Here is a 26915-nt window from a genome sequence, read left to right as displayed (position 1 = left end):
TACCTTTCCCTTTTCTCCCGTCTTCCCATTCTTTTCAACTCTTCCTTCAGTTGTCTTTTTTCTTATTTCTAAACTTTTCATTCTCTTACCTTTTTTTTTTTTCAATCATCAATTCGTAACTCATCTTTCTTGTTTCCTCCATCCTTCCTTCCTTCCTTCCTATTTTCTCCCAATGAATTCCTTCTCTCCTCTTCTCTCTCTTTTCCTCCCTGCAGCATCGCAATCTTCCCAACACAAGGTCGAGACAGAAGAAAATTAAGCGTTGGAAAATATTTACATTCTACGAAGACGAGAGCGTGAAGGAAGAGTATGGAAAGATAACAAAAATAAATGAAGGCAGGAAGGGTGGAAGTACAGGGGTGAAGAGAAACAGGGAGATGAGAGAGGAGAAGCGCAATCAAGGTAAGTATTGGTTGTAGATGATAGAAGGAGATGAGAGGAGGTTATAGGAGCTACGGGAAGGATTAGCGAGATACGACAAGGTAAGGTAAGGTAAGGTTAGCCAAGGTTAAGTCAGGTAAGGTTAGGTTACACAGTATACGTTGTGTGGATACGGAAGGAAAGGAGATAGAAGGGAGATAAAATGTAAAGGAAAATAAGAGAAAATATATAAGAAGTAATAAAAAGACAAGAAGAAATAAAGAGGAGATACGGAGAAAGGAAAAATGGCGTAGAGAATAGAGAACGAAGGAAGAAAGGAAGAATAAAGGTAATTTGAGGACAGAAAGAAGGAGGTGGTAGAGGGAGAAAATGGAAACAAAGGAAAAAAGACTAAGAATAATGGAGAAAAAAAAAAAGAAAGAACGGGAGGAAATTTCAACGAAGAGTGTAGAGGGAGAACAGGTAAGAAAACAATAGAGATGAATAATTACGATCATGATAGGGAGGTAAGGAAGACGTGAAGGGGGAACAGGTGGCTAGATGGACAGGTAAAGGTGAAGCAGGTGCCTTAATGAGAGGACAGGTGACAGGTGGTTGATGGAGTCTGATTACTATTGTATGTAAGTAATTTATCTCTCTCTCTCTCTCTCTCTCTCTCTCTCTCTCTCTCTCTCTCTCTCTCTCTCTCTCTCTCTCTCTCTCTCTCTCTCCGCACACCCCATAATTTATGTTGACAGCAGGAAACAGGCAATTTTTTCCCTCTTTTCTTGGGCGAGTTGCATAATGATGAGAAAATACCAAGACGGAACAGAAAATGAAGAGGACAGTGGACAGAGTAATAACAGCGGCACGACAACGAAAGTAGGAACGATAGCAACTCTTACTACTATGCTACACCACCACCACCACCACCACCACCACCACCATCGCGACGACCAACTGCACCAACAATAATGCCAGTAAGAATTGCAAAAAAAAACTATTAGTAATTTAGTAAGACGTAGAGGAGAGAGAGAGAGAGAGAGAGAGAGAGAGAGAGAGAGAGAGAGAGAGAGAGAGAGAGAGAGAGAGAGAGAGAGAGAGAGAGAGAGACTGTACATATACACTCAAACCGGATTCAAAACGAAACACAACCGTTACAACAAAAAATAAAAACAAATGAAAAATGAAATACGAAAATACGTAAACAAGAGAAAAAAATAATAAAACACACATATTAATAAACACACCGATTGATAAAATAAAACAACAGGACACAAAAAATGAAAACAACAAAAATATACAAAATATAGTAATATCGTACCAAAAAAACAAACAAACAAACAAACAAACAAACAAACAAAACAAAAAATAAACAAACCACCACTTACACACACCCCTTTCATTCATTCACACGAGGAACAAGAAAAAGGAAACCGGAGCACGTTCTTTAGCAGCTTAATAAACCCCTTACTCTCATGACCCCAGCCACTCACCACGCCCACCGCCTGCCTCTGATCCCAAGCAGGTGTCTGGCCGCATTAGGTGAGAGAATGTCGGCACTGGGTCAAGAGGGCACAAAAAGACCGGACGCAACACCACGTGACTGTACTGTATATATTGACTTGGCACCGAGGAAATGCTAAAGTGAACGTTATAAAGGAGGAAGTGGAGAATGGATGTAAAAAGAGGGAAAAGGTGAATGATAAGAAATGGAGGAAGTGTAGAAAAACAAAAAAAAAAAAAAGAAAAAGAAAAGAAAAGAAAACGGAGGAGGAGGAGACGAAGATGGAAAAAAAACATGAAATTTTTGAATGATTATGAAGGAAAGATAAATTAAATCATTAAAAAGCAGAAGAAAAATATAAAAACCTGGAAAATATAAAAGACAATATTAAAGAAGAATAAACGAAAAAAACGACAAAGAAATTATAGACAAGGACTTAGGAAGAAAAATTGAAAACTGAACGTAAATTGGTGGGAAATAGAAACTGACTGAACGAGAACGACAAGTAGAAACAAATAACGTCAGAAGATGACCAACACACAATGGCCAGACGTGGAGGAAAGGTCAAAGAAAAGAAGGCAAAGAGAAAATATAGTGACTAGACACGGAAGAATAAACAGAAAGAACGTAAATATGATGATGTTGAGAATGAATAGTTGCGGATGAAATGTTAAAGAAAACGTGAGAGGAAAATAAAGAAAACCGGTACACGAGAGAGAGAGAGAGAGAGAGAGAGAGAGAGAGAGAGAGAGAGAGAGAGAGAGAGAGAGAGAGAGAGAGAGAGAGAGAGAGAGAGAGAGAGAGAGAGAGCATGACTAGAAAGATATTAAAAAAAAAAAAGGCAAAAATACAGTGAACGATTGAATGGTAAAATGAAAGAAAGAAAGAAAAAGGCGAAAAAAAGAAAGGAAAAGAGAAAATAAGAAAGGAAGAAAGAAAAGGAAAAGAAAACACTACAAAATCGGAGGATTCAAGCAAAAAAGATAAAAATTAAACAAAGAATAATACCAGGATAAAGAATAAGGAAAGAAGAAAATAAAGAATAACAAGATCGAGTAACAATACGTGGTAAAGAATAAACCAACCAACCAAGCAAGCACACACACACACACACACACACACACACACACACACACACACACACACACACACACACACACACACACACACACACACACACAACTTGAGATATGACGGAGGGAGGGAGGAAGAGAGGGAGGGAGGGAAGAAAAAAAAAAAAAAAAAAAAAAAAGACACCAAAAGTTCCTCGCCTCACCGTCAGATAGCAGCACTTACTAGGCATTTGCTTCCACTACTTATGCTATTGATGAGGTTTTAGCCACCCCATTTTTTCTTTTTTTTTATTATTATTACTCATCAAGAAGCAGGTGATTGATTTTCCTTATGTATGATACCGGTATTTTCATTCAACTTTTTAGTGGTTTTCGTATTCCTGATTGTGGTTATGTACAAGTTGATATCACTAATAATAACAATAATGATAATAGTAATGGACGAAAGCAAGAATAACTAACATGTTTGGGAACATTTCCAGAGAGAGAGAGAGAGAGAGAGAGAGAGAGAGAGAGAGAGAGAGAGAGAGAGAGAGAGAGAGAGAGAGAGAGAGAGAGACGTCAACATACAACTACAAATAATTACAATAATAACATTAATTAACAATAATGATTAAGATTGGAAGTATCAAATAAGTCATTCGTGTATTTGCCTTTTCATCACAATGACTGATTTGCATCGACTATTTTCTCTTTACTAATTATGAATACTGATTAAGCAAAAGAGTAACAAACACCCATGCCCAATTAGTTTAAGCAACAACATTAATTAGTATTATATATCACTATTCACAAGTCGTTCATCTGATGCAATAAATTATAGTTTCATCGCTACACTTGTTGTTTGCATAGTATATATTATTTTCCCTGTCCATATTATTTTTTCTTTTTATAAATTTTAATAAGTTACTAATACGTTTATCTTTACATTTGCTTATCATTTAAACCCCAGACATTGGTGCCACATATACCAGTCCCAGCCAAACAGTGTGTAGTTGCAAAGATTGGCCACAATAGTACAAACGTAACAAAATGATTACCCGACAATTTTTATCAATATCATTATCAATATCATCAATTAAACAGAGGAATTACAAAGCATGAATATCTTCGCACAAATCACGGAGACGGTATTCTTTCACATGACCTCGACTACATTGAAGTCTGTGGTGCAAGAGTTTTCGTGACTCTAATGATACCTTGGCCACAATGCTGCACCGTGAAGGAGAAAAAACACCACTGATAAGCTGAGAACTAATAATTTGTGTGGCCTTTGAAAACAGTCCTTACGACCCCAAAAACTTTCAGAATACTCAGACTGCTCCACACGAATTCTACATCAATGAGGAAAAATAAATAAGTAAATAAATAAATAAATAAATAAATAAATAAATAAATAAATAAATAAATAATAAAAAATAAATAAAATCGACTATGAAAAGCTGATAAAAAAAAAAAAATCTATGACGTCTTTATGAGAATCCAAACCGTTTGAAAAACATGACGTTTAACAACATTTTCGCCTCGCCGATCTAAAAAAAACACCTATGAAAAATAAAAACCCGACTATTAATCTATATGGCCTTTAAAAACAGTCCTTCAGGGAGGTCATAGAGGCTTAGAATGCAGGGTCAACGGAGAGAGAGAGGACGAGGGGACAGACAGCAGTGCGGGTCGGGATCTGCACAGTAAGTCAGTCCGTCAGGCGAGGCTCGTGAACTGAACTCTGGCCTTTAGCAACCGGTGTAGGTCTGCGCCGCTGCCCTAAGGAGAGGCAGGAGGCAGGGGAGAGAGAGAGAGAGAGAGAGAGAGAGAGAGAGAGAGAGAGAGAGAGAGAGAGAGAGAGAGAGAGAGAGAGAGAGAGAGAGAGACCAGGACCAGAGAGACCAGAAAGAAAATCGGAGAGGAACACACACACACACACACACACACACACACACACACACACACACACACACACACACACACACACAAGCCGGTTTCTAAGTAAGCAAAGCCGGCAACGTTTTTGTGATCCTCTCCTTCCTTACCTTTGCGATCTCAATGCCGTCCAAAGAGAGCCACAGGAGCCTTTAAGTTTCCCTCATTACCTACGTATACCTGGCCAGATCCTAATTTCACCTGCATGTTACTAAATCACAGGTGTCATCATTAACCTATTAATTATCTAAGGTATTAAGTACTGAGGTGTGTTTTGGTGATTAATATGCGTGTTTTTTTGGGGGTAGCGAAGGTTTATGGTCTCTCTCTCTCTCTCTCTCTCTCTCTCTCTCTCTCTCTCTCTCTCTCTCTCTCTCTCTCTCTCTGCTAAAACAAGGCTGGACTCCGGAACTAGACCTGAGAGATGAGGTCAAATAAACGAGATGCTTATTTATTGTCGTGGTGTGTGTGTGTGTGTGTGTGTGTGTGTGTGTGTGTGTGTGTGTGTGTGTGTGGTGTGTGGTGTGTGAACGTATTAATTCTCTCTCTCTCTCTCTCTCTCTCTCTCTCTCTCTCTCTCTCTCTCTCTCTCTCTCTCTCTCTCTCTCTCTCCTCTCTCCATCTCCTCTCTCTCTCTCTCTCTTAACCTTGAACTCGAGTTAATATTTTTATCAAAATAATTATCAACAGTTTCGTCACTTTTTTTCCCCCAATCCCTTATCTTTTAACCCTGAACTATAGTTACTCTTATTACATCAACAACAATGTCTGCTACTGCTACTGCTACTACTACTACTATTACTACTACTACTACCATTACTACCATCATATTTAGCATAGCACCTCATATCCATATCACATACCTAACAAATATCAGTAGCAACGATGTCTTAATAACACAACTAATAAAAACTCTATTTATCCACTCTCTTATCCTCATTAATAAACAGGTGATACAGAAAGCAGGGCACATTAGCACACCTATCTCCAAGAAGTGAGTGAGTACGTTTCCATATTCTGTTTATGTTTGACGTCAACCCACTGACGATTCAAATAAAAAAATCTCAAATATTCACTTCCTTCTCTTCTTCCTCTTCCTCCTTCTCTCACTCTTCCGCATACTTTTTTTTTTTCTCTCTCTCTCCTCTATCTCTTTTTTTTTTTCCTTTTTTCATCTTTTTTTTCAGTGTGTATTCTTCCTCGTTTGTTTATCCTTTGTGTACCCCTTTTTATGTTCATCCTCTCTTTCTCTACCTCCATCTACTCTTGTTCTTCCTCTATCTATTATCCTCCTTTCCCTCATTCTACTCTTCCTCTTTGATATTATTCACTTAGTCTAATCCTTTCTCTATCCCTCTAATTCTTCCTCTCTTTCTCTCCATCCACTTGTTCTTCCTTTGCCTCATTTCTCCTCCTAGTATTCTTCCTTTTAATCTATTCTCCATGCACTTCTATCCTCTCTCTCTCTCTCTCTCTCTCTCTCTCTCTCTCTCTCTCTCTCTCTCTCTCTCTCTCTCTCTCTTCCTTTTTTTATTATTTCTATCCGTCCCTACCTTCGTGCCTGGCTCCTATACTTCCCCCTCCCCTGGGTCGGAAATAGCCTATTTAAAGGTATTAGCCGCTGATTGGCTGGTGCCTCGTGGACGGACCATCCGCTGCCTTATGATGCAATCGAAGCCTGCGTGGTGGTGGTGGTGGTGGTGGTCATCAAGTAAGGACCATCTTAAACACTACTGCGCCACTAAACATACTGCGCCTCCACCAAAAAAAAAAAAAAAAAAAAAAAAAAAAAAAAAAAAAAAAAAAAAAAAACAGGAAACAGGAAATAAGGAGAGAACAAGAAGAGGGAAAAACGAAAAAAAAAAAATAATAATAATACTCTATTTGAAGTGCACGCGTCTTTAAAGATTTTTTTTTTTTTTTTATCGTTCTAGTGACAGATTAACAAGAGTTCTTTCATATTTACTAGAGAAACACTCTTGAGAGCCCGGCTAATGATCTCTGTGACCTTTAAAAATAGCTGTGGTGAGAGAGCAAACAGTTTCAGAATACGGGCTAATGGTGGTGGTGATGGTGGTGAGGGCGGCAGTACGGGGGAGATAGTGGTGGTGGTGGTGGTGGTGTTGTGTGGACAAAAAACAGAATGGTACTAGTCCTTCACATAGCCTGTGTCTCTCTTCTCTAATTAGCTTTATTTTCCGGGGGCGTGGCAAAATAGCACTCTCTCTCTCTCTCTCTCTCTCTCTCTCTCTCTCTCTCTCTCTCTCTCTCTCTCTCTCTCTCTCTCTCTCTCATTGGGGTAGTAGGTGGAACACACACACACACACACACACACACACACACACACACACACACACACACACACACACACACACATAAGTCAGTGCCGTCACCTCCCCCCCCCCTTCCTCCACATCCCCTAAGAACCTGATTGGAGACACCGAGGAAGAAAGAGAAATTGTAGTTGGAAAGGTCTGATGGGGGCCCATACTCAGTGTCAGGGGAGCGAGAAATGGAAGTTAGTAGTAGTAGTAGTAGTAGTAGTAGTAGTAGTAGTAGTAGTAGTATAGTAGTAGTAGTAGTAGTAGTAGTAGTAGTAGTAGTAGTAGTAGTAGTAGTAGTAGTAGTAGTAATAATAATAATAATAATAATAATAATAATAATAATAATAATAATAATAATAATAATAATAATAATAATAATGGCCACAAACTCAAAGGCCTACACAGAAAAGAAAGTTGGTGCACGGGCCTTAGTGGTGTGTGATAAACCTAAGCATGATTGGCTGGTGATAGCAGTAATCCGCCTTAATCAGTTGATCAGGCTTAGAGTCCGTAGTAAACAGACCCAATTTCAACGTAACTAACACAGACACGCCTAACACACCGCGTCACCTCGATTATGATTCAATATTTCTTATAATTCATCACCATTGTCCTACGGTCCGTATTCAGAAACGCTTTGCTCTCTCACCACGACTATTTTCAAAGGCCAGAGAGATGATTAGCTTGAGCCTATTGAATGCAGTGGAGGTGCGGCACAGATGTTTCAGAATGTGGTCCTAAGCATCACAACACAGGGTTTTCTACTTACTCTAACCGCTGTTCCGTCCACTTAACTAATGGAAGGGGTAATTAGAATCATATGCCTTCATCCCTTTCATTGGTTACACTTTTCACTTAAATACACTCCCCCATTACTCATTTATTTGTTTTCACGTTGAAAATTCAATCTTACTTACATTAACCAACACACAACTACTGAGGACCTCCGAAACTTCAGGAAATGTTGAACACACTCCACGATTATTTCATTTTATTTATTTACTTTTAACTCGTAGGAAAATCAATCTTACTTCCATTAACCAACACAAAATTACTGATGACTTTCAAAAACTTCAAGAAATCATCAATTCTTAGTTATAATGCATGTCTGATCACAGGTAAAAAAAAAATAAATAAATACTACTACTACTACTACTACTACTACTACTACTACTAATAATAATAATAATAATAATAATAATAATAATAAACTTAATAACATCTTCCTATGGTATCCAAAATATACTGAAACTAATGTCCTGGTACTGGAAATTCTGGCTTGCCATGTATTCACCAGTCAGGGACGTGTGTACAGTATATGCGGTGGTTTGCACCTGTGGGGCTTATAGATTAACACCTGTGCTACACAGTACATCTCTCTCTCTCTCTCTCTCTCTCTCTCTCTCTCTCTCTCTCTCTCTCTCTCTCTCTCTCTCTCTCTCTCTCTCTCTCGCCCCCCCCCGCTGCCAGCGCCGCGTGTCTTCATTTTTGAAAAGTTACCTGTCCGCTTAGTTTTTTCCTTCCAACTTTTGCTACCGATCCTTTCTCCCATTTAGTTAGAAAGTCTCTCTCTCTCTCTCTCTCTCTCTCTCTCTCTCTCTCTCTCTCTCTCTCTCTCTCTCTCTCAACTTTAAAAAGAGCTTAACTTATAACTTCCCTTTATAATTCCTCTACAGTGCTATTTCTTTCCCTCCTTTCTCTTCACCATTCCACCTTTCATTGTACACTTTGTCCCCTGAGGTAACTTGTTAACATCTCTGAATCGTAAGGCTTCTTCATGTAAATAATCAAATCAAAGAGCTAATCAATACATATCTACTAAAATACACAAGCAAACAAATATACAAAATATACAAGGAAACATTATCTTCCTGTCCAATAAATCACTTCATGGATGGTTAAACACAGCAAATATGTCGATAAATGTAAGGAGAAATAAGTATACAATAAATAATCAAACTTCAATCAAAATGACAGAACACAAATACATGAATAAAGAGATAAATCACCCAAATATCAGTGTGGATTACAATATTGCTAAGTCATGATTTTGCATTACTCATTATTATATGTTCAGTGTAAGTGTAAGTGTCGTTAAGGAATCTGGCACACGATCTTTCCCATTCTTATCTCCATGGACTGCCATCTCTCATATTTCAGCATCTTGAACACTGAACAGATGGTTACTGGGATTTTTAAGCATCCTTTCATGATTCTACTAACATTTTTGCAACGAATTCCCAGTAATCAATAGAAAAAAAATAAATAAAATTAAATAAAATGATAAAAAGACTCGTGAGAACCTAATTAATCACGCATGTGGCCTGTGGAAATTCTTATGAGATAAAACGTGTTTCAGAATATTGGTCCTGCTTCCTTTTAACCACTTACAGAGATATGATTACCAAGGTTCTCACGAGTGTTTTTTCCTGCTGATGAATGTTTGTCGAACTATCAAACCTATCACTAACATGGACAACCCATCATGTAAAAGTTTAAAGTATTGGAGATAAGGCAACGAAACATTTCAGTCCGTTGTGGTCGCGTGTGGATGGCAGCAGAGCATGGGACACGATCTATAAGTCTATATCTCTCATTCCGCCACTTAGAGCATTATTGATTACGCTTCTCCCTTCCTCTGGTCCAATAGCTGAGTCGGTAAAGGCAAAAATACTTAACTAGAACACGAGAACCAGGGCACATTTTCATACATCAGTGAAATATATTACTGGTAGAAGTCAGAGAGAGAGAGAGAGAGAGAGAGAGAGAGAGAGAGAGAGAGAGAGAGAGAGAGTCAGGACGCAACGAGCTTAACTTAATCCTCTCCCTTCTTCGTGTGTTTGTTTCACTGATATCCATTATAATTACTACTCTCTGTCTCTCTCTCTCTCTCTCTCTCTCTCTCTCTCTCTCTCTCTCTCTCTCTCTCTCTCTCTCTCAGTTATCCACGTCTCAGAGTGAAAGTTTTTTTTTTATTTTTTTTTTTTATTATTATTAGGAAAACGAGGGCATGAAAGTCAACGTAATATAACTTTTCTTAGGACACCTGACTTTATATAGTCATCGACAATTTATACGGTACTATCCTTTCAGAACATCGCTGTGACTTTATATACATGACCGTTGCACAAGCAGCATTCCTTGACATGTTACTATGGCCCGTAGCTATTATGAAACACTTCTGCGTCGTACTTCCACTAATTTCAAGACTGTAAAGTTGTTTTTTTAGGATTTCTATTTATTTATTTATCTATTTTACGGTTCTAGTGACACATAAACGAGATTTCAACATTATTAACAGTGGAAACACTTGAGAACCTGGCTAATCTTCTCTGTGGTGAGAGAGCAAAGCGTTTCTGAATACGAGCCACTGATAATGACGCAGGAAGAGTAGCCCACAGATAAGTGTGTGGTAAGAATGAGGCACCGATGTAAGCCTTCCTCTATTACTAGTTGCCAGGGAGAACGGAAGGGGTTTTCACAGCACAGACTAGCGCAAAACATCTCATGCCGCCCTAGAAACTCATGAAATAATTCCCTTTCACTAAAACTTGAAAATTCCGATATGCTTTGGTATGAAGTAACCGAGACGCCGTGCCACTTGTTGCCGACATGCCGTATCGCACCCTCCACCCAGTCAGCCAATCACTCGCGCCAGATTAAGAACAGTTGATCAGTTCCCGTTATCGGAGATTGTTATCGTTATCAGCGAAGGTCATCCTTTTTCCTGTGATTTCTTGTAATTACTCAAATTTGAATATTCATAGGCCTTAATTGTTCTACCACAATACGGCATACAGTACATATGGTACCAATTACGTCAATCCTTCGACCTCATTTAAAGCCAAACACAATATATCTTGGCAAAACCACAAGTGACTTGTAAGATTTTGAGCCAAATCTCCACTAAACACTGTAATGAAGTAATGAGTTTACAGCAACATAAATACCCCACCGTGTGCATCTCAGGGGTCGGGTGGGGTCACTGGGGGGGATGACCCACACCATGCAGCATACCAAACCATTCCTGCTTGCTCAGATTTCCTACAACAACTCTGAGTTCGAAGTACTCAAAATAACAATATAAACTAACGACACAGGGAGTGACATCAGTAACTGTCAAAATTAATGGGACATGTCACGTGGAATTTTCCACTAATGGCACATGACCCAAACGCTACCCACTCACTTCCCATGACTCTTGAGATAGTCATCAACATAACTCAGGAACCATAAGTGCCTACCAGTGCCCAGTTCAGACCCCAGACAGAGGCCCTCGGGCATACCGGGAGGAGCTTTACCGGTGAAAACATCAAAACAAGCCAACACTTACTGACATATACGCGGTAGTCGCAGGTATTGACCAGTCCTTTCTCGCAGAAAGTGTAAGCCATGCTTCTGGTGAGGGCTGGAATGTAGGAGTCTGGTCTGAGCCGCTTTGGGGAGGCAATCCTGACGGCTGGTTGGAGAGCTGCTCGGAGAAGGAGGAGGGACGGATTGAACACACGAGCCATGGCACGCCACGACATCTATTGGCAGTCCATGACTTGTTCTTTATATGGCGCCAAGTTTCAAATAAGAGAAGTCTGGCTTTCACTGGTGTTATCGCTCTTATCTTTGTTTTCATAACGGAGATATAGCGGGGACTGATAACTAATGATGCATTTTCCTGTGCCAAATAAATAAATACTTCGCTCTTATTGTACACAGAAAACAAATTAAATGCGCGCGCGTGTGTGTGTGTGTGTGTGTGTGTGTGTGTGTGTGTGTGTGTGTGTGTATGTGTGTATACGAGTAAATTGCAACTGACTGAGAAAGCTGGCCCTAAATGATAACTGCATATGTGTATAGTGATGAGCATGTACACGTGCGACTATCATCTGTGGCCTTGACTTATGAAAATCTACTTGTTTATTTTATTATACATGTTCTACGTTGTTGTAGATTATGTATAAGGAAGGTTTTCAAATGTTCAAATGTAAGGTTAATTCCATAAAATTAAATATCCCATTTGCAGTGAGAAGGCTATGTAGCAAGAATGGTGCACATTTACATGGTTACCGTACACTGTAAATTTGATCGGTAACTTTAATGCATAATGTTACAAGTCTACCAGAAGTGTGCTCATATGTATGGAGTAGCAATGGAAAGTACCAGCATGCATACAATGTACGAATCTGCAAATAATGGAAGAAAAATAAATCATAACCTAAGATGCAATGACTATAAAACCTGGAGTGTAAGATAGCTAGATATTGTGTGCAACACCATTGCAATTGTATATTTTGCAATTCATAATGACAAAGCACACATATTCCTCGAATACATATAAATGACTATAAACCGTCAGCGTGGAGAGCCAATCATGTGTGGCGAGCAGCGTGGTGCCAGTGTGTGGCCGCGCGTGGTGATGTGAGTGTTTGGTCCGCTTCTTACGCCGCTATCCCGCCAACACAGTCTTCATCATGGCTAGACTCTTCCACGCCACTTATTGCCAGTGGCGGCAGTGGCGGAGACTCAGCGCAGCCCCGAGGATGGCCATGGCACATGACAGCCAGGGAGTGAGGAAGCTGGCCACCCACTGTCAGGCTGAGGTGGACCATCACTATGAGGTACAGTGAAGCACTCTGGTTTTCATAACATTCGCAGTAAGTATCATCCCGCTAATATCTCAGTAATCAGTTTCCCGCCAATTTGAATCCTCTCATTTTACGAAATGGGATCTGGACATCGAAATAAGTAAGGTTAGTTTATGTCAAGGATGCTGCTTATCAAAATAGTATTTTATTTAATTAATTTATTTATTTTTTCGTTATTATATCCAGTTTTTATGCATGATCTGGGATTCCTAACATGCACTACATAATAGTTACATCAGTCATTACTGACGTCATTTTATTATATGGGATGTGTTGGCTGGCCCATTACCAACATTTGTTTTTATACCTCACCTGGTCAACTCACCAGGTGAGTACCTTGCACTCGTCACCACTAATGATTATACCTTTCCAGAATAAGTCAACCACAGTATTATTCATCATCAAATAATTCATGACAAGTGTACAATACATCACATATGCACATTGTTTACATTTTAGTGTTGCATATTTAATTTTGTTTTATTGTTGTTTTTCTTATAATTTTAGTATGACTGTTGTGCTCCGATGCTGTGAACCATGATAACACAGCTGCATTCCCTCTGCATGATGCTCTAAACTTGTATGGTATCATTTGACCTTGACAGAAGACTTGAATCCCAAATACCAAACCCTTGATGGTACCACATAAGGAGATATTTCTAGCCAATGAAAAAAACAATAATAATAATAAATAAATAAATAAATGAAATAAATAAATAAATAAATAAATAAATAAAAAGCTAAGTAAAGATTGCATGGTGTTTCTCTATCTTGTGTTCCACTTTTCTACACAATATATTTGCTATTTTCCTATAAACATTTCCTTTTCAGAACAGAGATAGTCAATGCTAGACAGAGTGCTTAGGGATACAGTCCTGAGTGAATGACCTCAATGGCACCACTTCTTGTGGTCTGACTGTTTCCCAAGGATAAGTTCATACAAAGAAGATTGCCTGTGGTGACTGTCATTTGTGCATTTTAATAGAGTGTGGACTCTGCAGGTGTTCCTGTTCATGTTCTTAATATATAACTTCAACCTCAGCATATGATGTATTCTTTGATTATTATTATTATTATTATTATTATTATTATTATTATTATTATTATTATTATTTATTTATTTATTTATTTATTTATTTATTTATTTAATTATTTGTTATTTTTATTTTATTTATTTTTTTTTCATTTATTTATTTATTTATTTTTTCATACACAGGCTTTAATCATCAAAAGCTGAATGTTCCAGTGAAGAGCAGGAACTACCATATACCTAAAACTGTCTCACTGTCTGGTGCAACCAAGCTTTAGAGAAGTTATGTTTAGATTTTAAAAAGTTAATTCTTATATAAAATAATGTAGAATATTCTGGATTTTAATCATTATTTTGAGGAAATATTCCATAATTTGGTTTGTGATGGGATGAACAATCTTTCACACTGATGTGAAGTGCCATAACTATTGAATTTAAAGCATATTTCACAACACTATCTAGCTAATAAGGTAGTGGTGGTCTTAAATCCAAAGGATGACCTGAATTCTGTAAGATCTAAATACAAATGTCAATGATGCTCATAAGGTGAAATGAAAAGCATAAAGGTCAATGATACTCTTAAGCTGACATGGAAAGCATGAAACAAGAAAAATTTATCTGATCAAAAGTCAAGTTGAAAAGCTTGAAATGTATATCAGGTGCTGGTGACAAAAGAGAAAAGTACTAAAATTACATCATTAATTAAAAGAAATACTTAATGACAATTACACGGTGTAAGTACATAGATTATACATCTATATTTTTTGCATTTCCATATCATACCAGTTTTCTGACATAGAAGAGGCAGCATAGTACTGGTGGGATCTGATTGTAATCTTTGAAGTAAGAATGATACCAAGCAGTTGCAATACTGTTTTTCATACTTAGAATATAATATTACAGAAAAAAGTAGACCACTTGCTGGAGCTGCTAAAATGCATTGCTGGCAATCAGAATGGCAGGAGACATGGTGCATAATTAACAGACATTCAGAAAGAGAGGCTTGTCTCAGGTTAAGAAGAAAGGGAGTGGTGTGGAATGTTTAGCATCCAGCAATGGCAATGCCTAACCCAGCTTAAAAAGAAGAAAAAAAAAAAAAGAAAAAACACAAAAGGAGAGAGAAATGTAATGAGTTATGAGAGGCAGTTCCTCATTTAGACAGAACCTACCCACCTCCTTAGAAATTCTGGATATTATTAAGGCAGCATGGGTTTGCTTTGAAGACATTGTTATTACCATAAAAACTAAAAATTGAGAGTCCATAATTTCTTTATAATTACTAAATCAATTGATTGGGAGCTGTATTGGGTATCAAATTAAGTAGTGACCATTTGAATAGATGATGATATAGGATGGTGTGTTTAGCCATTGCCTTCAGAGGCAATGGCCAAAATTTTGATCATCCAATATGAAACACAACTGTACATTTTGTATAGGGGAACTTACAATAGTGCATTACAATAATTGTAATAATTTGTCAGGCTGCAAAACAAATAGCAACATAATAAATCAGAAGGGTAGACAAACATGTAATGCATAGAATAGTAATTGATTATGAACAGCAGTCAACAAGACTCCCTTTTCATGGCAGGAAGCTGTGCAGACGCTCAATTCCCTGCAGTCAAATGCAGCTGTGTTGCAGCGCATTCGGCAGCAGCGAGGGTTCACAAACAATGTTCAAGCCACAGAATGCTTCCTTGACAGGGTTGGCATTTCTCTTAAGGATCTTGATTCTCTGTCTGTCATCCATATAGCAGGTAAGACCACAGAGCAATACATGACTGGGCTTTCTTCACATTCATGTGTAGGAGTTTTCTTTATTGTTATTTTTGGGTGGGAGTCACTTAATCTTGTCCTTGAATGAAGATCTGAGCTGTGGTTTTACTGATGATTGGAGAATATATTCATCTCTTATTAAAATTAGTATCACTCATCATATGATTTGGTGATGATTTCTCCTCAGGCACAAAGGGGAAGGGGTCCACCTGCTCCTTTGTGGAGAGCATCCTGAGGGAACATGGCTTCCGGACAGGTTTCTACTCTTCCCCACACCTGGTGGCTGTGCGGGAGAGGATCCGCATCAACGGCCAGCCCATCTCTAAGGAAGACTTTATCACCTACTTCTGGGATGTATATAATCAGTTAATAGCCAAGAAGGTATGGCTAAAGCTCTTCTGACTTTTTACAGTTACCACATATTTCCTCAAACATTCAGCCTTCCAGACACTTTTACCCTGACTCTCTTGATTCCGGTATAATTACTTTAAACTTTCTGAAATATTTGCAGTCACTTGCATTTGAGTCCCTTCTTTCATACAGTCTGACTGAAATATGTTTTATTGTAGTAGTAGTCTTAATGATTCAGGTGATACAAGTGGATGATAGGAGGGATTCCATGTCATAACAAAGAAAATGAAGTGCATGATACACAGGGAATAAATACATTGACATATTCCAAATCTCTATAGCACACTGATGATTACAGTGCTTATACAGTTTTGGTAACTGCTTATCTCCCAATCTGTTTTCTAGACCTGTGATGATGACATGCCTGCTTATTTCAAGTTTTTGACTGTACTTGCACTGAAAGTATTTGTAAAAGAGGAAGTGGATGTTGCAGTGTTAGAAGTGGGCCTGGGGGGCGAGTATGATTGTACCAATGTGGTGAGGTGAGTACCTGAGCATGGGTGCTGATCTGGTGCAAAGACAATACCCTTTATTGCTCCTCACAACAAGTAGGATAGAAGGATTGAAATTCATAGATCGATTGGGTTCTTGAGGGTTATTGTCACCTTGATACTCTTCTTGAAGCAGTTCAAATTTAGGAGGTGGGGAGAACAAAAAACAGGCATAATTCCAGTTTGTTAGTGAGGTAATTATTCTACTGAAGAGCAATACAATAGAATCAACAATTAAATTTTAATAGCATAATGACTTCATGATAGAAAATTTGTCTTCAAATGGCATGACAAGAATCTTGGGTTCTGTTCATGATTAGAAAATACTTTGTCTATCCCATATTAATCTTGCTGTGATGTGTATGATGCTGTCTTCAGGAAACCAGTGGTGTGTGGAGTGACAACCCTGGACTATGACCACACCTCCATCCTGGGCAACACCATAGAGTCCATAGCATGGCACAAGGCTGGCATCATGAAGCCTGGGGTCCCAACCTTCACTGTGGAGCAGTCATTACAGCCTTCTCTAAGTGTGCTGCTGCAGAGAGCTAAAGAAAAACAGGTACTACTTACATCCTTTTTTTTTTCCCCCACAATTACTATAGATTTGAAAGAAAAATTTGGAAACTAAGAGAGTTATTCACCAAGAAGCACACCTTCCAACATTTATCTTATAAGTCCTAGATCTCACATTCTGTTACAGCACTCATTAGCAGACAACTATTTACTGAAGGACAATAACCTTTGCAGGTTCCCTTGTACTTGATACCACCTTTAGAGAACTATGGTTGGGGAGCACAGCCTCTACAGCTTGGCTTGGCAGGCAATGTCCAGTACTGTAATGCATCGCTTGCTCTACAGCTTACTCAATATTGGATGAACTCTCAGAATAGAGGTATATATAGTTTCCTTGCATGCTCTCTCTCTCTCTCTCTCTCTCTCTCTCTCTCTCTCTCTCTCTCTCTCTCTCTCTCTCTCTCTCTCTCTCTCTCTCTCTCTCTCTCTCTCTCAAGATAATTTTACTTATAGATAAATTACTGCATGATATTAGAAAATTACTTAATTTAGAAAGGAAAATACATTAAAATTTGGTGCCAAAGTGTACACAACCATGTGCTGTCACAAAATTGTTGATAAGGTATCCTCTAAATCTGAACATTTGTAGATAATTAAAGTGTTTTCTTGATTTCTGCTTCTTTCTTGGATACCTGGACATGCATGCTTGCTGCATGTCAGTGTAAAGCCTGAGTTTCCTTGAAAACAATGATTAATTACAAGAAAAATATGTAATCATTCAGGCAGGAGTGATGAGGTGGTGTGCACTACAACCACAACCCCAGACCACTTAAATGTGCCTGTTGCCATTCCCTTCACATTATCTGATGAGGATGTGCTGGGACTCAAGTATGCTGTGTGGCCAGGAAGGTCCCAGGTTAGTGTTATTTGCCAGTCAAACCTTTATTTATTGTTCTGTACTTGTATGTGAATCTCTTGGTGAATGATGGAGCATCCACCTTTATGAAGTGATGGTGTTGTAGTCTAAGGAAGAAGAGTGTGGTTTTATTGGTGTTTTCAACAAATGATAGCAGGGCACTGATAAGTCAAGACTAGGAGGAAATGTTTAGGTCGTGCAAAGCTTGGTTTCAGAATGGATATTTTTTCCCCTTTCTTATTCCAGTCACTTTTTTTCTAATGGAACAAATGCTCATGAATAACTGAAAAACTAAATTCTTACTATCTGTACAAAATGCATGTAATGGAATGAATTTTTTTTTATTTTGCTCTCTTGGTATATGAACCATATAGCATTCCAAATTTTACTTTGTGGCAGAAGCTTGGCATGAAAGATTTCCCCACAGGTGATGGTGAGTGGCCCTCTGACTTTCTTCTTGGATGGGGCCCACACGCCTGTCAGCATGCAGGCCTGTGTGGACTGGTTCCTCAAGACGGCTCCCATGCATGCCCCTCAAAAGTATGGTCAAACAAGTGCTTTGAAGCAACTTGTATACATTTCTTTTCTTTAATAGTTTTCTTTAAACTACCAGGTAAAAGGCATTGTGAGTAATATTTCCAATTTTCCTATATTTTCTTTCTTCAGTTTGCTCTGTTATTTGAAGAAAATATATCTCTGAATTATTAATAATTTTGTGATGGGTATTTTTTTTTTCCGTTACATTATTTGAGCTGTCTTCATGCATGTAAAGAAAACTATATAGCATTCTGGGCTAACAAAAAAAGTGGTCCCATTGTAGCATCACAGTAGAAAGTAATATCCACTCTAAGGTAAATCTGTCTGTCTATCATGAGAAATCCTGCTAGAGGAACAGCTATGACAGAAAGGTATCCACTTATTTTTGTCTCTAAATTATTGTTTGAAGCTCTTTAGTCATCTCATTTTCTCTTTTTTTTCTTCCACCTACTCTAGCATCCTGTTTTGTTTCACTGGAGTTGTATTCTTGTGCTCAGCATCAACTATATTCCATTCTTCATCTCTGAACCTTTCAGCTCAAACCCTCTTTCTCTTTCTATTTGTTTCCTAAATTTTTCTCATTCATTTTAATTTTCAAAAGGTTTGTGAAATGGTCTGATCCTCCAAGCATACTTCTCACAGTCTTCAGTCATTTACACTAGTCATTCATTCCTTTTGCATAATTTGTGGACTTCCTTTCTGTGTTTAGGAGTGGATTATCTTGTAATAGAAAACAGCTTGTTACTCTCATCTTCAGTCATTTACAGTAGTCATTCATCCCATTTGCTTAATTTGTGGACTTCCTTTCCACATTTAGCAGTGGATTATCTTGTAATAGAAAAACAGCTTGTTACCCTCATTTCATCCAGAAACTCCCTATTTGGCCATTGCATGTGCACTTCCATCATCCACTTTTGCATTCATATCATCCATCACAATCATCTTGTTTCTTTCCCCAAATCTCATTATGCACACATGCAAGATTCTAAAATTTAATTTCTTTTTTCCTTTTAAATGGTATACACACACACACACACACACACACACACACACACACACACACACACACACACACACACACACACACACACACACACACACACACACACACACACACACACACACACACACACTCAACACCTATTACATTTCATTGGTCTGGATATTGCTTCTATTACAGAAGTATGTTAGAATTTGCATTCATTCTTCTCTCAGTGGGGACAACATTTTCCGCCTGCTGTTCTTCAACTCTACTGGTGACCGTGATCCAGAGACGCTGCTCAAGAAACTTACCTCATGTAACTTTGACTTGGCCATCTTCACCACCAACTTGGTCACTACTTCCATGAAGGCCTCCTCAGGTATATTACAACTTCATATTATTGAAAACATGACAGCTTTGCTTCCACCTTGTTTTTCTTAGTTGTAAACCTTGAGGTACCACTTATGGTCACTTGGAATGAACTTACTTTCAGATCAAACCAACTATACCATATCCAGAGATCAAGCACACTTACGATGCGAACAACAGAGGAACTCATGGATTCGTCTCATAAGGAATCAGTCAAAACAAGAATCTGAATCACCAAACCATGAGGACACAGAAATGGCTGACACATCACAGAGTGAAGGATTTGAGAACAATCTGAACTTGACTTCCAGCATGCCAGCCTCAGATGTGCCAAGCATCATCTTCCCATGCATTCAAGATGCCTTAGTGTGGCTCTCCTGTGGCCGTGACCCAAACCTCACCGGGGAGCTGCTCACTCCTCCAGCCTTCCCTCCCCCTGCACGCCTTCAAGAAGCTACTCAAGTCCAGGTCAGTGTACTTTATATTAACATTAATGACATACTTTTCATGTTTAATTGAATTTAGATTACAAGATAAATTTACCAACTGATTGAATTATAGTGCTATGGTAATTATATGTGGCACCAACAAAGGTTGCAAGAGGTCTTACATTTGAGCTAATCAGCTGACCAGAGTACAAGTACATGCAGGAAAGAGGATATGTCTGTGGAAGGGATAAACTAGTTGTAGTGGGAGGCTCCATCCTTATATGGAATTTGGCTTCCATTTATGGGGAGTTAAAACTGTGATGGTTTTATTAAACAGGGTGGTCAAAAGGTTTTCACTTCAACTCCCCTCTTTTAACTGTCTTTAATTCTTCACTCTGCTGTAGTGTTGCATCTTTTGCAACTTTCTACTGTTATTTCCATAGATACTGCTTTTCTGAATTTACTAACTCCCTCCTCCCTCTTGTGGTCCCACTAAAGACAACTTTATATCATGCTTCTTATTCTGTCCATCTTACTAATGCAAGAGTTAACCTGTATCTACACTCTCATTCCTCTTATTGCTACTATGGAAATCTGCCCTTGTTTCTGTTGTGCTTCCTATGACTTGAACAGTTTTGAGAGAAGAGTTTCAAGACACATGATGCTAAATTGGCCTACTTGAAGGGAAAAAAAAAAAAAAAAAATTATATATATTTTTTATTTTATTTATTTATTTACTTATTTATTTATTTATTTATTTATTTTATTTTATTTATTATTATTTTTTTCCCTCAATCCCCTTGTCTACCACAACCCCCCCCTCTGACATAAACAAAAGTTTCTCCAAAATACCACAGCTGTCTTGGCCCATGTACCTCATTTCCAGACAGGGTGTTTGCTGGAGAAACATTATGTATTTTATTGTCCTCCTTCCATTTTCAGGATTATAATCTAAGTCATATTCATGTGGAGAGTTTTCTTGTAACTCTTCATTGTCTCATCTTCATCATTACTGTCAAAGGGAAGGGATGTCATTTTCTTCAACAAAGGGAATGAAATGCACCAATTACTTAAGTGTTGGATAGATAACTGAAGAATGTGAAGATTTTGGAAGGAAGGGGTGACAATATCTTTTTTTTTTTCAAACAAAAAAATTTGATTGGGATTATATTTTTTAATTTACTATTATAGATTAGCTATTGTATGTACTTTTATGACAGATGCACATCAGTATGTAATGATTCATGAATTTGTTCATTTCTAAAGAATGTTGCCATCACATGGGGTTTGAAAAAGCAGGGATCCACACTCATGGCTTGGGGAAATACATCCATATCTCAGTGTGATATTTGCATACCACACTTGTTTTGCTCAGTACCACAAGGTTGCTCTCATGTTTGGTACACACATGCATCAAAACAGTATTGTGGTGAAGAGGTTACCAGACTCTCTTACATTTGATTGAGAGAGAGAGAGAGAGAGAGAGAGAGAGAGAGAGAGAGAGAGAGAGAGAGAGAGAGAGAGAGAGAGAGAGAGAGAGAGAGAGAGAGAGAGAGAGAGAGAGAGAGAGAAGAATGGGGGTGGATAAGAAGTATGGGAAGAGAGGATGTGGATGAGGAGAGGAAGAAAGCAGGCCTAAGATACACATCAGAGGCAGCTCTAGCCAGTGACAGCTACCATGAAAAAAAGGATGACAGATGTCACGTTAGAAATATAGGTAGGAAAACTACTTCACCAAGTCGAGAGCCGGCTATACGTACCCAAGTGAAGGAGCTATAACTTTACTTGACTGATGATAAAATGTTTAGTTTTGCTTGAAAATTCCAGTTAAGTAATTTTTGTTTTTACTTTAAATGTGATCCTTTACAGATTCTGGTAACTGGCTCGCTGCACCTTGTTGGTGGGGTGTTAGGTGTGATAGATCCTGAGCTGCGGTGTGCCACCCATGTGCGCAGTGCCTTTAATAAACCCCCTTCCCTCACTGATTTGGTCCTCAACAACTACAACAAATTCTCCTCCCCTGGAACACCCTGACAACCATATTGGGGGTCAGGAAGACAAGCACCATGCCATCACTCTGCCTTACGTGTGCTAGATAGAGTCTCTTGTTTCATTACCTATGTGCCATTACCAATGTTCATAATGCAGTAGTAGGGTGTCCAGAATAAATAATGTAATAGGACAAATGGGAAGAAAATTGCACTATAAAGTTGCTATTTTACCATAAAAATATACTACTGCATTATAAACCAAAGAAGTCAGTACAGTACACGTACTATAAATTTTTGTCATTATAATATATATATATATATATATATATATATATATATATATATATATATATATATATATATATATATATATATATATATATATATATATATATATATATATATATATATATATATATATAGTTTGTATTCTGTCAAAAGTTTATCACTCAGCCAGAAAATTACATGTGAAAATGGGTTTATTTGTTTCACTCCACTACCACCACTGCCATCATCCTTTCTCTGTCACCAACTGCAACATTTTCATGATATTTTTTAAGAAAATGTGAAGGTATGCAGTGTGCCTTGATCCTTAATTAGATGATAATGATCTTGCTAAAGTCTCAGTTATTAATTTACTTGTTGAATTTGACATGCAAATCACTGTTAGAGGCTGTGGTTACAGTGAGAGGGTTATGAAGTGTCAGTAGATTTACTTTAGAAATGCTCTTAAAAAAAGGTCCTACAATTTGAGATTTCATCGGCCAGCCAGGTCAGTCTTTGTCTTCAAGGATGTAACGTAAGGGGGGTAAATGTTTAAAATGAAATGAGGCCAGAAGTACTGGCCATACGTATGAAAGCAAGTCTCATTTGTAAAAAAAAAAAAAATTGTAAAAAAAAAAAATTGTAAAAAAAAAAAAAAAAAAGTGGTGTGGGTAAATCCATTGTTCCCTGTTGGCTGCAGTTGAGTAATTTTTCACAGTTGCTTTTCTTTACTAGTCACATCACATTTTATTAACACTAACTTTGATAGGCAGGTAAGACCAGCTGTTTGAAGAAGGGCATTTGCAAACACCATTACCACTAGTAATCATTTCCCTGGATTATAAATTAAACCAGACAAGTGAAGTGATACATGCAACCTTAGTAGGGTCTACATTATTATTATTATGAGATAAATGACATTGGTATCCAGTCCTCCCTTCTATTTATTTAGAAAAGAATATGATGAGAGTGTTGCAGCTAAGGTAAGAAAAGGATGGTCTTTCTTTATTCAGCAACACTGCATTTATCCTTATCCATTGAGTGGCCTGATCATTTCTGAAATGTGAACTTGTAGGTAAACTTGTTTGCTATTGATGTCCATGACTTTATACTGACATAAGCAAGGCTAGGATTCTGAGAGAAGAAAGGTTTTGCCAAGATGGTTTAACTTTTAGCACCAAATATCAAAATTTAGCAAGTTGACTCATCTTAAGTATGCTAGTTAAATACAGTTTACACCCTGAAACAACCATATCTTTATTACATAACCTAAATATGGTATTTTATGTTAAAAAGCAAGAATTCCTCAAACCATTTTAGACATGGCTATTGCCCTTCATATACACATGCTTGTATATGTAGGCATTGTTCATCTGATGTTAGCTGTCCAGGAGGTCCACAATCTGTAGCAGCTTCCCTGCATATGTCCAGACCTCTGAGCTCCCTTTGGACAGCTTCCTTGCAAATTTTCTTGGGTCACTATTTGAAACATCAAGCAAGCTGTTCAGATATAACTTTTTCACCCACTCACTTCCTATGACCCTTTCAACATGTCCAGTAATGATCAATAGCTTTACACCAAATGTGTGTTCATTTCTGTGCTCAAATTGGATGTAACTCCATGGATATCAGCACATATATAGCTATAGACATATATCAGGGATGTATTTCTTACTAGATGTTGATCTTATTGTAAAATAGTAAATTGGATGTGCCACCACTGAATTTGTCTTTTATATGATGGTTAGCATAAGGCAACTATTCATAAGTAATCTCAGTGATTCACATTTATCATTTGTTCATTGATTGTTATACATTGAAAAGACTCAGCCTTGGACAACTTGAGGTAAATTGTATTCAAGTAGAATACTTTCATAAAAAGGAGAGAGAAAAAACATCTTATTACGTAGATTATTAGTTTCATCTAAAACAGTGACACAAAATTTTCCCTCACCACCACACAAAAGAGTGGCCTGCTTTAACTTATTTCATTGCAAGTGACTATAGTCATCATGGAGTAAGCTGCTTTAGAAGCCACATCCCAGCCTCTGCCTCTTGGAGACAAATGATTTACCCACTCATTAACTTCTTGCCACTTGCCCAATTTTTTTTATATCCAGGATACAGTAAAATCCCTCTTATCCGGCATTCGAGTATCCGGCACATTTTTCCCCGAGCCTTAAAATCAATGAAAAAATCAATGTGTACTCATAAAATCGATTAGAATTCCCGCGCGAGGCATGCTTTGTCCCCTCGCCACCAGAGCGCACTGCTTCGCGCCATCTGCAGCCCACTGCACTGTGTTTACTCAGTGACTCAGTTCCGCGTGTGCACTGTTTATTGCCTGACACCTTCATCATGCCTAAAGTTGTAGAAAAGAGGAAGCGTGTTGTGCTTACACTTAAGCAGCTGATCAGATCAGATGCTGATTAAGATCAGCTGATCTTTGTTATGGTAAGATGCGTGAGTGTAGGGTGGTGATTGTGGATATAATTTCACTTCTATTCAAGTATCCGGCATGTCGGCGGTCCCGTTGATGCCGGATAAGAGGGATTTTACTGTATATGAATCACTTTATCAGTTAGCTTTGTTCTAAACTGATTAAAAGTATATAAATAGGAAGTACAGTAATAATTTGAAGTGTTTACTTCAAAATATTGTGGGAACAGACTGTCAATATTATTATTTATTTATTGTTTTCAATTGATATTTAAAAAAAATCACCTTAAGGCAAGGTTAATTCATAAAGTAATTGAAATGGTTATATTACTGAAAGAGAAAGGAGGCAGGGGTATGTGGCTTCTATATCAGCTTTTTCTTTGATAACCTAAATTCTTTTCACATTAGACAATGTAGCTACACAGTAGTGCTATTTTTACAAAAGTTAGCCAATATTTTGTTTGTATTTCATATTTCACTGAATCAAGTAAGTAGGAATGTTTCTGAATGTTCCTGAGAAAATTTTTATATGCCAATTAATGTAAATCACAGAAGTGCCCAACTTTTCACCCTTTCTCTGGGTTGTTCAGTGAATCAATGTCTGGAGAAACCTAGGAAAGGTAAACTGAGGAAACCCAGATGCGGTAGTGGGGTAAGGAATATCATCTACCACAGGCCAAAAGCCAGTGAGACAGAGATAGTCATGTGCAGCTATAGCATATGCCTCCACTTTCAAAACCTTGATCTACATTTTAGGTAAAATCAGTAAGTAGTAGGCCAATAAGGAGGAAGGATATAATTTTTTTTTTTTTTTTTTTTTACCCTTTTCTTTTCCTTCTCTTCCACCAATTACAGATCTACAGCTCTACCCTTTCTTTGTGATTATGTTTACAGGCTTGTGTTTATCAGTCTTGTGTTCATTCCCTCAAGGATGTTATTTGTGACATACAGGTTACATAGCCAGTCTTCAAACACTCAAGAAAATTCATAATTTTTGTCCTACTTATTGGAAAGCAGGGTGAGCCACAAGCATCCAGCCATTTTAGACCTGCAAGTAAGAACCAAGAGGGCTTGTACATCAAGATAGTGTGTAGTGCCTTTCATGAAGACATTCTTGTATGTGAAGTGTTTGGGTAAAGGAAGTATGGTTGCTTCTTTGCCATCTTTTGCTTCAGTGCCATCCATTAGTTGCTGCATAGAACAATAATCATCACAAAGCAGAGGAATAAAACAAGCTACACTAAAAAAAAAAAAGACTAGGCCACTACATGAAGTACAATACTGTACTTATATTAAATATTTGAAAGAAAATATTAAAATATACAAAGTCTACTATGTACAACATTGAGACTAGAATCCCTGCAGTGCTTGGTCAGAAAAGCACTTACAAACTAATCCACAGCAATATAGCGTTTGCTTTACTTGGTAATTTAGCTGAAATACTGCAAAACTCAATCACTGGCTTGAGTGACTCTGTTCCATGTAATGTTTGAAAATATATAAACATGAAATAATTAGTGAAAGTTTTAGAGTTGTCAAATGTGTTGTCCCTGTATTTAAATGAGAATGTGGGTCTGCAAAATTGTGAGGCCTGACTCTGTCAAACATTTATTATTCAAAAGTGAGAAATCACATATTCTAGTCATTGTTGGGAAAACAAACTAGGTACAGTAAATATATATAAAAATATCCACTTGGGTTACAACACTGTATGTGGCAGCTGTTTTTGGGCATTCATTCATTCATTCCTCAGGTCAATACATTCAATATATTAGTAAAATTCCAGGAGTTAGTACAAAACACAGAGGAGAGTGCATTTACCAACAATTATGAAAATATAATAGAAACCCTTGAATGACACACTATGGTGTTGAAAGGAATTAATTACCTATAAGCTGAAGGCATCAACAACCTCCAATACATAATAAATGCTACAAGTATT

General features: G+C 37.8%; 2 protein-coding genes across 2 annotated transcripts in view; one reads left to right on the top strand and one right to left on the bottom strand.

The window, feature by feature from the left end:
* The window catches only part of LOC135112074 (uncharacterized), a 72128-nt gene extending 60223 nt beyond the window's left edge, over window positions 1-11905 (bottom strand). Inside the window, exon 1 of the mRNA XM_064025996.1 lies at window positions 11518-11905. Within this exon, the coding sequence (XP_063882066.1) occupies window positions 11518-11713 (196 nt within the window). The 5' untranslated portion in view covers window positions 11714-11905. The remainder of the gene's footprint in view (window positions 1-11517) is intronic.
* A 654-nt stretch (window positions 11906-12559) lies between these two features.
* LOC135112071 (folylpolyglutamate synthase, mitochondrial-like) lies at window positions 12560-24259 on the top strand. The gene is made up of 11 exons (XM_064025991.1): window positions 12560-12796; window positions 15445-15610; window positions 15817-16010; window positions 16386-16522; window positions 16910-17093; window positions 17282-17426; window positions 17830-17963; window positions 18391-18503; window positions 19716-19861; window positions 19976-20319; window positions 22149-24259. Exons 1-11 carry the CDS (start codon window positions 12650-12652, stop codon window positions 22311-22313), a joined length of 1875 nt encoding a protein of 624 aa, XP_063882061.1. The 5' UTR covers window positions 12560-12649; the 3' UTR covers window positions 22314-24259.
* The last annotated feature ends 2656 nt before the right edge of the window (window positions 24260-26915 follow it).

This window comes from Scylla paramamosain, chromosome 23 (assembly GCF_035594125.1).
Source record: "Scylla paramamosain isolate STU-SP2022 chromosome 23, ASM3559412v1, whole genome shotgun sequence".
Taxonomy (NCBI): domain Eukaryota; kingdom Metazoa; phylum Arthropoda; class Malacostraca; order Decapoda; family Portunidae; genus Scylla; species Scylla paramamosain.
The sequence above is the reverse complement of the archived record's forward strand: the minus strand, read 5'-3'. Positions and strand labels throughout refer to the sequence as shown.